This window comes from Brienomyrus brachyistius, chromosome 13, assembly GCF_023856365.1.
Source record: "Brienomyrus brachyistius isolate T26 chromosome 13, BBRACH_0.4, whole genome shotgun sequence".
Classification (NCBI taxonomy): domain Eukaryota; kingdom Metazoa; phylum Chordata; class Actinopteri; order Osteoglossiformes; family Mormyridae; genus Brienomyrus; species Brienomyrus brachyistius.
This window is the reverse complement of record NC_064545.1, coordinates 17,717,905-17,730,651: the sequence shown is the minus strand read 5'-3', so window position 1 is coordinate 17,730,651 and position 12,747 is coordinate 17,717,905. Positions and strand designations below refer to the sequence as shown.

The 12,747-nt window shown below is 42.9% G+C and overlaps 1 protein-coding gene across 1 annotated transcript; it reads right to left on the bottom strand.

Moving 5' to 3' along the window:
- Positions 1-82: 82 nt before the first annotated feature.
- stard5 (StAR-related lipid transfer (START) domain containing 5) lies at positions 83-3,819 on the bottom strand. The gene is made up of 6 exons (XM_048972310.1): positions 3,011-3,819; positions 2,630-2,679; positions 2,216-2,348; positions 1,377-1,494; positions 1,185-1,278; positions 83-872 (listed from the first exon to the last, which is right to left on the bottom strand). Exons 1-6 carry the CDS (start codon positions 3,098-3,100, stop codon positions 722-724), a joined length of 636 nt encoding a protein of 211 aa, XP_048828267.1. The 5' UTR covers positions 3,101-3,819; the 3' UTR covers positions 83-721.
- Positions 3,820-12,747: the final 8,928 nt, after the last annotated feature.

The following is a 12,747-nucleotide window of genomic DNA, read 5'->3' as shown; positions in this document are numbered from 1 at the left end:
CAACATCAGTCGGGCGTATGTTTTCTGCACCAAATGAAGAACTTTTGGAGCTGTTATAAAAGGTTTTCACTGAAACACAAGGTAGGACATAGACCCTAATAATTTTTAATAAGGATGCTGGTGGAATGTAGAAACTTGTACAAGTTGTGCGTGTACAATGGCACACAAAAAATAAAATCCATTTGAACTAGGGTACTTTAAATCTGAGAAGTTATCCAGCTAAGCAAGAAAACCAGCTTCATGATACAAGCCCCTGTTCTCCACTTAGTTCAGTATAACCCAGTTTACATGGACATGCCAACAGCATGGAATATATGCAATATAACACTGTTGCAGAAACGCTCACGAGAGACAGGAACAAATATGTATGATTTTACGGCTTACAAACGTTTTTGACTGTTGAACTTTATTCACTGTACCTGTGAAAAATGTTATCGGATTTACAGTAAGCGCAACTAAATTTGGCGGAAAATAATTAGTCCACCAACGGTTTTCTAAGTTATCAGAAATGCTAATCAACTAACGAAAAGGTTTGCCTAGTTAATTAGTGGTTAGCAGATTAGCAGAGCCTAGCTCACCACTGGAATCTGGGAATATGTTTAATCAGCATCACTGATGAGGTTTTACAAAACTGTATGAAAGGGTATGAAAGGCGGCACAATCCAGCATTGAAGGAATGGACCACATCAGATTTCTCTCACAGCCCCCGGAAAGGCAACCATCAAAAATCTTTCAGGGATTTAACAGCTTTGGTGAGGTTGCTGTAAAACTGAGCCATGCTGGAGGGGAAGAAGGAGTCGACGACTGAGCGGGGCAGGTAGCCCCCCAGGTCCGTCTGGAAGAAGCTAAGCAGTTGAGTCTTATTCGGCTCCCTGGGGGCAAAAAGGCAGATCGGGGAGGCGTAAGTGAGCAGAATCTAGAGACTCAAGCAGGCACTTTATCCCGCAAATTTTCAAAAGAAGAAAACATATATATTTTTAATTAAAATTCCTTTTCAATGCCTTTAACTGTTACCTGTAACATTATTTTTACTGCCTTATTGTTATGACATCATTATTCTGTCCTTTCTGCATACAATGTATAGTTATCTACTGCCCTCTTGTGTCCACTATAGTAGATGCACAATGACATCTAGCTATTTCCATGTGAGGTACAGTACGCGGAGTGCCTCTCCCATCACTTACCCCGGGATGGGAACACAGAAGCAGCCGCAGGGGTGGTTAAACCCTCTAACAAACCCAGACTGTGGGGGACAATCGGGGTGATCTACATGGGTAGCTGCAGAACAGAACGGGTCACATACACAAACATTGCTGGGGGGAAGCAGCAATAACACCGAAATTCACTGCTCATTGTTATGTGTACATATTACGAACCGTTGGACGTAATCGTGCCGTCTTCGTAGCGCTTTACTAGAACCACATCCACAAAGTCTCGAGGTGCGATGATGCCCATAGCGGCCGAGGGGGTGACGGTGCGACACACAGACACAGCCTGGGCATAGGGGACAAACACGCCAGCATGTGGAAACGAAAATACCGTGTTCTATACTAAAGAATATCATTTTGTAGGCTTATAAATGAGAAATATAAAGTCTGCTTGGATAAAAGCTTCAGAAAGCAAATGAATGTAAACATAACATACAACGCAGTGCAAAAGTTTTAAGCAATGAAAGGAAATTGTTTAAATAATCTTCATGTTGGTGTAGAACAGGTTGCTCGATTATTTGTCCCGGAGGTCCAAATTCCGTCCACGACACCAATCCAAAGTACACTGCCGTTTTCCGGGTAGATTTTATTGGGGGATCCCTCCCACTATTGAATAACGGTCTGGTCTGGATTTGGATCAGCCATTTGATCATCCTTGGTGTAGAACTATGGTATTATGTAGGTCAAAGTGTGTCAGCTTAGCCATTTCAAAAACGCTGCTGGAGTCCGGTACATGCAGCACCCATCCAATATACCCATGTGCAGAATTCCGCTATAAGTATACCATGTTGCACTTCCAGCCATCTTAGGAGACACTGTGCAATTATTATTTGTATCGTGTCACCTGTTCATTTGCCTGTATTATTATGTTACATTGTGTTTTTGAGCAAATATACACGTATTACCCCAATAAATAACAGCAAACATTTTGTTTGGCTGCATCGGACTTTTGCATAGTACTATACGTGTTACGATACTCCGGGAGCCCAGTCTGATCACACACTCACGTCGTTCACCATCTCAATCAGCTCAAACTTCTTGACGTTGTCGTCCCACTTCACTCGCAGCCCGTCCGGTAGCGGCTTTAAACAGTCCCACAGCCTCTCGGGACTCGCACTGATCACCCCGTCACCTTTGTATCTGGTGACATGAAATCAGAGACACTATATAAGGCAGTATTAAAAAAACTAAAAAAACAGAAAAGAATAATCGTGTACTCTCAACGAAGTTAACAACAGAATACATTTACGTAATCGAACAATACACTCATTTTTTCAACAACTGACATATATGAATTCCTTACAAACGACATTTAGCTCGGTTAAAAATGATCTTTAACGTGCCTATATTAGAGTGACGTCATTTTTAAGGCGAGGTCCAAATGGAAAATCTTTAGGGACATCATGCGAAGAAATACTTACAAATTGCCGGGGAACTCGGCTGACGGGCGCCAGTAGACGGTAACCGCGTCCTGAGGATGAAGAAGCCGCACAAGCGCATGTCAGGGGGACCCTAATGTGACAGACCAGCGGGCAGAGAAGCGACACCTGTTACACCCAGACACATGCGGCCGGGTGTCTCTTACTATTCATGCGTGATCACTAAAATGTAGGATAAGCTCAGAAAGCCGACAGTGGACTTGAAATTTAAAGCCACCCGGTTCTTCTAACATTAGTATTGGACTCACTATCATTACATCCCTAATCACTACCATATAGCTCCTCAGATCGTTTCAGCTGTATGACTATAAAATCTTCCATCTTACAGGTGAATAAATCCTTTATTGCACGTTGTAAACCTACCGTTTTCTTGCAGGCTTTCCATCCCGATTCGTCCTTGGAGTACGCGACGAGGCTGTCGGCCACGGCATTTGCTATATGCTGGTAATCCATTTTAAAGCTAAACTCAATGTTCAGGGGTTTTCTAAACCAATAGCGCGTCTTCTAGTTTTGTTTAAATTATTTTTTAGCAATGATAAACACTAATTAAATACAAATTAAATTACACATCAGCGACTTATTCTGTCTTTGATTTTCGTGGAAGGCAAACCCTAAAATGAAGCAGGGATGGTAGTATTTCAGGAGCTCAGAATGACTGCAGACCCGACCTAATTCCTGGGTGTTTAAGTCACCTGTGAGCTGGTGCAAATACGGATATTCTTCCCTACAAGTAAAGAAACACACCTCAAGTGTTGTGCGACAAACGGTCCCTATATAGCTCAAAATGAGATTCACAGTAACTGTAGTACAGAAATCATCAGTTAGGCACATATAGTGAATCTGTAAATAAAACAAAAATGTTTAAAATGACTACACACAGATAAATGTACACCTATTTTAAGATGTACTGTAACCGGCAACTCTTCCGCATTGTGGGCAGGCACATTTTTACGTTGTACTCCGGGAAATGTAGTTCCTACAGACCTACAGTTCAACTCATTAGCGAACTGCTCAAGACTACGTATCCCGTCATCCATCAGTACATTTCCAGTTATGAATTTTCTTAAGCTTTAGAAAGAGATGTGAGAGGGGGAAAAAGCTTTTTAAAATTCATTTACAGTGAAATTATGTAGTTGCGTTTTGTAACTACAAGATCTTGTCATGGAAAAGCATTTATTGTATAGGATATATTGTGTAGTATAGTACTAATCCACATCATAAAGCATTATATCTTTTAATAATTAATAAGAAACAGAAATGAACTAGGTTTAGCCGAAATCGTATTAACAAAATAGCCAATTTTACTATGATGAAGTATAATGACATTAATCGAATTAGAATTAGATTTGCATTTGCTTAAATCGGTGTTACTGTTGGGTCAGTCCATGCAAAATCAACCAGGGGCTCCATGGGCATCATTCCTGATTTTGATGAAAACTTGGTATTTTTGATCCTTATAGAGAACACTGAAAATGAATAAAGTTTTATTGCAGGAATTTTTATTGCCATGTTCACAGTTCTTATATATTCTTTGGTCAATCCATCCAGATTCTGAAAGAGCAGGGAAAAGTATACCAGGAGAGCAATTTTCAGCTCTCTAGCATGCTTAGAAGCGAAGATATGGTCTCCTGAAAACCCTTACAAATGACATGTGCGATTCGCGAGTGCAAAAAAGGGGCGTGGCACCCAAATTTGAAAGGGCCATAACTTTGGACTGCATCAGAATTTTAAAATAAAACTTGGGGAATTTTCAATGTTCTCTATAAGGATCAAAATACCAAGTTTTCATCAAAATCATGAATGATGCCCATGGAACTTTTCTGGACATTGGTTAATTTGGCACGGACTGACCCTATTAGGCTTAGAAATAGCATTCCCCTTAAATTATATTGATTATATTATGTTGCAATCAGGTTCTGCCATTAGGCCTGTGCGAAGGCTAAAAAGGGAAGAGGATCGGCCTGTAACTGCCATATCACTTGAGTATTATGATCTAAGGTACGTTCCTACGTATTTTAATGTTTCAGGTTTTATTGTCATATACATTCGTGTAATATAATGAAATTCTTGTACCACCGTTGTGGCGGAGGAGGGTGCATGGGTGGGCGATAAAACGTTCATTAGTACACTGCAATATAAAAAATAGTGCAATATAAGAAAGACGTAATAATAAGCAATGTGATATGGGGATGACGAAGTAATACGGGACGTGCAAATTGTACTATTGTGTTCAGAAACTGCAGGTCGTGCATGAACAATACTTTTGCGACCGTTTCAAAATGAGAATTAAATTCACTTGCTGTTTGGAGTGTCGCTGTGCACTTATTGTTGGCATACATCAGCCTGGATACCAAGAGCTGCATACTGAGAAGCGAGAAAGGATGTTTAGGTTCTAAACATCACACAATAATGAATCCAGACACACTTGTCTTCCACTAACCTTGTTCCTGTTTTACTCTAGGCAATGTGTAGCCGATACCTTTGACAATAACCTGATATCTTTAACGATGTTAAAAACAAAAATTCAAACTTCAGTGTCATGATGTTAATAAAAAATAAAACCAGATAAGCGAGTTGGACTAAATCCAGGATACACAGCTCCCTCCATGGGCTGAATATAGTCATGAGCGACACAAGGGTCCAATGTATGAAAGCAAAGGCAAGATGCGGCTGGTTATGCAGCTCATCACCCTGGTGAACTCGAGAGGAAAGTCATTGGCTGCTGTCTTCAGGATGACATCACACGTTTTTTTTTTTTTTTTCCTGGCCATCAAAAGGGACACAGTGCTGCAGTAGCCTGTGTCTGACTGTTGGGGGAAACAGTGAGACACATAAAGGGAACGAACATAAACAGGAGCATCACCCCGTAAAAATGGCTTCACCTGCATGAGCAAATACCAAACAGACCAGATTAAAATTCAATCAATACTAATTATATAATCAAACCCAGAACAGATGTCCTTTGTGCACATTATAAGCAAAGCAAAGACCAAACATGCTTGATCAGGAGTCACACAAGTGGTGAGACTTTGAATCTCACGGAGGGTAGACGGACCATTCAGTACGATAGGAGCAGGCCACAGATCAGCCAATGGCTGAACTCAGAACAATAAGGTAAACAAGGGAAGTGGATAAACCAATTGGTAACAGGCACATCAGTGCTTCCAGCTGGGGCTTTGCAGTTTTCATTTCTCCTGTCCCTGACATCCACACCTAGCCCCCCAATCAGATACCGGATATTTTTAAATAAACCATTGTTACTCACCCAATTAAATTAAAATTCTATTTGTGCAAAGCACAATGCGAGCATCACAGAGGGTCCTAGTGCTTCTATGGGTGTGGACATAACCAGCTAATTTTACTTTGTGGGCGATGTGACAGCGTGGCGCTCGTGAAATCGATTAGCTAAGCTGGTACCCCCAGAGAAGCTGGCACCCCACATCGGGTAGCCATTCTGTGGCCCACAGACATGTGATTATTCTGCTGAGGCTGGGGCTCAAACCGGCAACCTTCTCAGCACAAAGCTGGAAGCTCAGCCTGCTGAGAGACACACCACCCCACAATGTGGTGATGTAATGCAATGAAGACTGTGATTGGTTAAAGAAGTGAAACACAGGCCCCTCCCTTGTTTACCCAGGGACACGTTGAACTTGGGAAAATCAGGATGTCTGCCAATTGGGCAGATTCATCCAACCAATCAACTTGAGCATGGAGATAGCGCCCTTCCTGGAGGGCAGAGGCATTGCGGCGACCAAGCTGCTCCTAGATGAACTCCGTGAAAGTTGGCTTTTGTTCCAGCCATCAGTAATGTGGTTGTTCATGTGGACATGGCATAGCAGACCTAGTTATGGGCAACAGATCCTCTATGAAATGTATGACAGGTAATTGAGTTGGCTTGTGGTTGAAGGATGGATGGAGGGAAATAAAATGTGAACAATCAGGTAAATATGTTGCCTTAAACTGATCTGTTGCTTATCTAACCATAAAGCAGCAGGACTTACTAGAACAATTTGCTAAATTCAGCTTATACAGGCTCAACTGGTAATTCATATTTTATTGGTTCAGCAGTTATGATAAAAATTAAATTAGACTGGAAATTCATTTCTAGGGCCAAAAGTTTTGTGTCACCTCTCTTATCAGTACAAACAGCTTAGAAAAATCACTAAGGAATCGTTAATAAATATAATAATTATAAAAATCTAAGGTCGCTTCAGATTCTGAATTCACAAAAGCTTAAGCTTAATTACGTAACTAATTTCTGATGGAATAAACCCGTTTGCGCAGTGGCCTCCCAGGAAGCGGGTGCACAGCTGCTCTCATGCACACACATCGCGCAGTGAGCTTGCAGTCAGAATGAGGCCAGGCTTAAGTATGTCACACGTACCACACTGCTGTGCTGCGTCATTTGTCTTAGGGTCGCGTGGCTAAATCTGGGCGGGTGCTGCCTTTTGATACGTCCCCCTTTGTGTAACTCGACATAGTGACATCTGACGAGGGAGGCACGACCCAAAGGCACCATTGGGTTGGACTGATAAGTGATTTATTGACGTGGAGTACAGCAATAAGAAAACAAAGGAACACAAGGGACTAAAAGTGAAGAACAGGAAGGAGTGATGAGACTGGACCTAGAGTGAGGGCAGGCACTAACGAGGAACTAATAAAGGCGGGTGTGGGGTATTGTCACAGTAGACTGAGAACAATTAGGTGGTCACAGGATGGCCAGCACCCTCTGCTGGCCAACTGGGGACATGATGGATATGGTTCATGACACACATACAGTTTGAGCTGTAGTTCTTTACCATATCATGCCTTGTTTTTACATGCTATCTTCTGCTATTGCGATGTTAAGTGTGTGATGATAGTAAATACTGGGTGGATTCGGCCGCAAGCTTGGTGGACCTGCCTGGTCCAGGATGGTCTCGGAGGCGTGGATCTCACTAACCTGCTCTCCTGGGTAGGCCTCGTCAGCAACAGAGGGTTTCACCACATCCTGAGTAAAGCAAATAAGCATTAAAAAGAGGTAAATTAAAAACGGAGCCCGTTCTTCACAGCGGCAATAAGCAAAGGCAAACGATAAGCAGCCCAAATCTGAGAAGTGCTCAGAAAACAAATGGCTTATTACCTGTTAAACAAAGACGGGATCCTCACTGCCTCCCGCCCACAGACGGCTTGTTGAAATAAATATTGCTCTGTACATTACAGTCAATATCTAGTCTCCAAATGATACCACTGGGGAAATAGTAAGGCAGTGCATTCACATATTGATTGCCATCATAATGCTAATATAAAACACTGAACGGTGATTGGTCAGGAAGGCTGCTCGCAGCTCAGACTCCTGCTCGGCGTCGGCAGCCTCAGCGAACTTCCATTTATCATGTCTAATGAAGACAACGAGAATAAAGGCCTTCTGAGGCTGAGGGAACTAGGGCAGTTACAGCTCCTGGCAGACCTGCACGCTGTGTACCTCCCAGTGCTGGTCCTCACGTTGACCTCAAACAGTGTGGTCTGGTCCTCTCCATCCCCAGGAACAGGCAGCTGCTGATGTTCTTCCAACCTGCTGACCATGGGGAGAAAGGGAGGGCAGCAATTACTCATCTTTGCTCTATACATATGTGTGATCATGTTGTTTTAAGGTTTTAAGGCTTTAATCCAAACATTTAAATCGGTGTATGATTTAAGGGACATACTTGAAAGCCTTTGCAGCTCTGTTTCAAAGTATGTGAGATTCAGGGGGTGTAGAGACTGAACAGGGCTGAGTGTGGGTCTGTACTGTGAGGTCAGATATTCTGACTGTGGGTCTGTACTGTGGGGTCAGATATTCTGACTGTGGGTCTGTACTGTGGGGTCAGATATTCTGTCTGTGGGTCTGTACTGTGGGGTCAGATATTCTGTCTGTGGGTCTGTACTGTGGGGTCATATTCTCAGTGTGGCTCTGTACTGTGGGGTCAGATATTCTCGGTTTAGGTCTGTACTGTGGGTTCATGTTCTGAATGTGGGTCTGTACTGTGGGGTCAGATATTCTGACTGTGGGTCTGTACTGTGGGGTCATATTCTCAGTGTGGCTCTGTACTGTGGGGTCAGATATTCTCGGTGTAGGTCTGTACTGTGGGTTTATGTTCTGAATGTTGGTCTGTACTGTGGGGTCAGTTATTCTGAGTACAGGATACATGTATTGTGATAAAGTATGTAAGAATTTTACGTCTTATGGTCAATGTTTATGAGCTTTACATCAAGGGTTAGATACTGTGGTATTGGATAGAGGTAAAGACCAGGACTGTCTGTGGATTTATCAGTGAATATCAAAAATCTTAAGCTGAAAACCTGATGTTACTGACAGCAGCTCCCCCCTTTTCCCTCTGCTCTCTTGTTTTTTCCAATTATGCCGTCCCAGGCAGAGAACACGCATCAGAACACGAGACAGGGTGAAACTGTACTTCTTGGCCATTCTTTGCGTCTGAGACACAAAAACATTTCAAGGAATACAACACATGAATCAAGCTGCAAAAATAAGCACGGGAATTATTATGGTGCAGTACTGCACTCTGGCATACATTAAGGAGATCAAACGGGAGCACGGTCGTATCGCAGAGAGTGATGTCAGCTTTGACAGTTTATGAGAAACCCCCAGACATCTGAGGATCCGTTTCTGTATTTGGTGTCTGCGATAGATGACAGCATTTCTAAAACAGACGGATGTGGCTGAAGGCAAAGCCAGTCACCCCAAGCAGGAAGAAAGCCAGAGGCGGTCAGCAGCCGCGTCTCCTGGCCTGAGGAGTGGAGGAAGGGAGGAAGGGAGCCGTTTGCGCTGCCACTGTGAATCCTCAGCATTACGGAGAAACCTCAGCTCTGAGCTGAGGCCGAACTTTAAGGTTCATAACAAGATCCATTACTGCAGTCTTATCATTTCAATACAACAATTTACCAGACAACCGAAACAACATACACAGCAGCCATTTTTACACTTTTTCCCGTTTTTATGAGACAACGTTCAAGCACTTCAAATTAATTATAGAGCACGTTTTATGATTGCCTTGTCAATCCCGGGTCAGAATATATTTACATTAATTCGGTGTTAATAGCCTCTGCTTAATGCCACTTAGTCAAATAATGGTATAATGTGTTACATGATGTATAAGAACACATGTAACATTAGCTGGATGCTACCGCCCTTAAGTTTGACTGCTGAGCGCATTAAAACTGCCGTTTGTGTGCAGAGTAATCAGCAGCTCTCCTCAGGCAGGGCGACGGAGGCTCCTGCAGTGACGGTCAGAATGATGCTGACTCCAAACAGCGGATGGAATGCAAGGCTACGCTGGACCCAAATTGATCTTAAAACCCACTCTGCCGAAACATTCCGTAATACACATACTCTATAATCATCAGTTACCACTCAGTGGAAACTAAATGCATAGGTAGCTCGAGATTTTCTATACTGCAGAACGGTGACATACTCTCAGTGTATATGTGTAAAAATTCTCTATAGATTTGACCTCAGTACTATTACAGCAGCAGACGAAGTCTGTTATATAAAAGTACATCGCGGTAAAATACCCTAAAATGGTGAAAATTGCACAGCACCTCGCTAAATCTAATGTAAAGTGTTACTGAATATCACGGTGAAACTTCCAAAGAGCTTTAAAAACGACCAAGCTGGAACGCTGCCTCTTCAGGTCAGGCAGGGTCTGAAAGACGGGGCTGTGGTCTGCACTTGGAACACTGCTGCCTGTCCTGTAAGCACTTATCCTGTTCAGGTTGGGCCCAGAGCCCATCCTGGAGGCTACGGGTGCAAGGCAGGGAACAACCCAGGATGAGGTGCCAACCTATGGCAGGGCACACTCACACACCATTCACTCTCACATGCACTCCTATGGGCAATGTGACAACTCCTATTAACCTCAGCATGTTTTTGGACTGTGGGGGAAACCGGAGTACCCGGAGGAAGCCGCAGGACGACTCCATGAAAACATGCAAACTGCTTTTGATTTCCATACAAAATTAAAATATGCATAGATATGTAAAGCGTTCCATTCAGCGTCTGCCTTACACAATCAACTGCCTGGCATAGTTTGACTTAACTTAGGTGTGACTTTTAATCGGACCCTAAGGCTAAGGTAGTTAGAGAATCATTGAGCATTCTCCTTAATTGGATGCAGTTCTAATGAACGTGACAGTGACTTATCGTTGGTCGACAGAAAGACATTCAGAGCCTCATTCAGGAGCTCAGAGGTGCAGTAAAAGCTTCGCACAGCAGAAACATCACAAGCAACTGAACACACCCAAAAGCTGAAGTGCACTAACCCATGGGCACTGCAGGTCGGCTGGGGAGGCGCGTGCACTGCTACAGTCTGATCTTAAACAATTATGTTACTAGAATTACACTTGATTTATCAGATTTGACATCATACATACGGCATGATAAATATCTGAAGTCACACAAATTAAATAAAGGTCAGTCTTGGCAATAAATTTCCATGAGCACCGTACACTGAACATAGATGTTACCTTGCATTTTGTTTGGCTACTTTTGGCTACGGTTAGGGCTGGGTGGGGGTTGAGGTTGTCATGTTGGGATATGTCATGTTTTTCCCCGTAGAAATTAACGGAGAGTCGCCACAAAGATATGAATACAAACCTGTGTATGTGTGTAAAGGGTCTTTGCATATATATGAGGTCACTTATATCTGTAAATGTAACCCTCTTTGCTGCAGTGAAATTAGCCTCTGTCCACTTTATACCTTAGACCAGTTTATACCAGTTTAAACCAATTTACTGTACCTTAGAGCAGTTTAGACTGGTTTAGAGCAGTTGGAACGGTTTTAGACCAGTGACTCCACAATGAAAGCCACACTTTGAGAAGAGCTTACCAGCTACAATATACTTACTGCCCATGAAGCTTCCGTGACCCATGAGGGACCTTCAGAAAGGCTCCAGCGATTCAAAATCCTGCTTTACCTTAATTATTTCACTGTGGATTCTTTGGTAACAATAAATGTTCATCATATAATAATAATCATTTCCTTGTAGCAGGAAAATCAGTTGAACTGTAAATAGGACCTCGGTAAAAAGCTGACATCACCAATAGGACCAGATAAATAGCTTAATCAATTCATCTAATGTGAAAAATAGCATAATAAAAAGCACAAATATCATTATAAGCAGGGAAAAGTCAAGTACAAACCCCACAGACCCACAACCCAGTATAGAATGTAGATTTTCCTTTTTTTCTGGGTGCATATAAATCAGGAGTCATGCACAGTGAGAGCTGCTTCTGCAAAGAGAGTAATCTGGGGAGCTATGCATTTGATACAAGATCGTATCAGCTGGGGGGGGGGGGTTGCTTGGTGACTATTGTATAAATACCTATAGGCACATCCAGCACAGTCTGCCAGAAGCTGTAATGTCTCCAGCTCCTTACCAGCAGCTGATGCTGAATTCAGCCTGTCGAGTGATGCCTGTGTGGACACCACCTACCTGTGCCTTCGGTATATTGGACGCATCCAATCCCTATGTAAGATAACCTGACTCCAAACAAGTTAAAAAGAGCGAAAGACCAACTTAAAATGATCCTGAATTTATAATACGGAGCCTACCGTGCGGGTGAGAATGTCATCTTGGCAGTGCGCTCAGAGCTTTGGATCGAGAGTATGGATCAGTCACAGGCCAATCACAAGGCCTGCTCCGCTGGGTCAGAGGTCAAGGTCAAGACCACAAAAAAAGAGAAAGGAATGGTCTTTAAGCCCTTGGGAAAAGAAGTTACACCCACACATGCCACTGAGACACACGGCTTATACATAATGATAGCTTTTATTCTTCTAAGAGTTTCCCTCAATAAGAATGATCTTTTTATCTCCATGAGTGTCAGTTAAACTTTAAACTCTTTATGGGATCCGTTGGCATAATGAATAAGTGTTTACACAGCCGTGCTGCAAAACAAAGAGCCCCATTCCGGGCGTGTGCAGAGTGGCCCGTCGTAAGCCCTCCATAAACTGCTTTCATAAATCACTTGCCAGACCCTCCTGCACCCACTCAGATGTAAGTAATGCAATTAGAGGCTAGAAAACAGTATCTTATCAGAGCAAACGGTGCTGGGCTGAAGGTGA

Excerpts from the sequence above, each read along its gene's own strand:
- stard5 (XM_048972310.1), bottom strand. The coding sequence starts at position 3,100 with ATGGATTACCAGCATATAGCAAATGCCGTGGCCGACAGCCTCGTCGCG. Across the intron at positions 2,349-2,629 it reads GCCGAGTTCCCCGGCAATTT|ATACAAAGGTGACGGGGTGA; the intron begins GTAAGTATTTCT and ends TCATGTCACCAG. Across the intron at positions 1,495-2,215 it reads TGATTGAGATGGTGAACGAC|GCTGTGTCTGTGTGTCGCAC; the intron begins GTGAGTGTGTGA and ends CCCTATGCCCAG.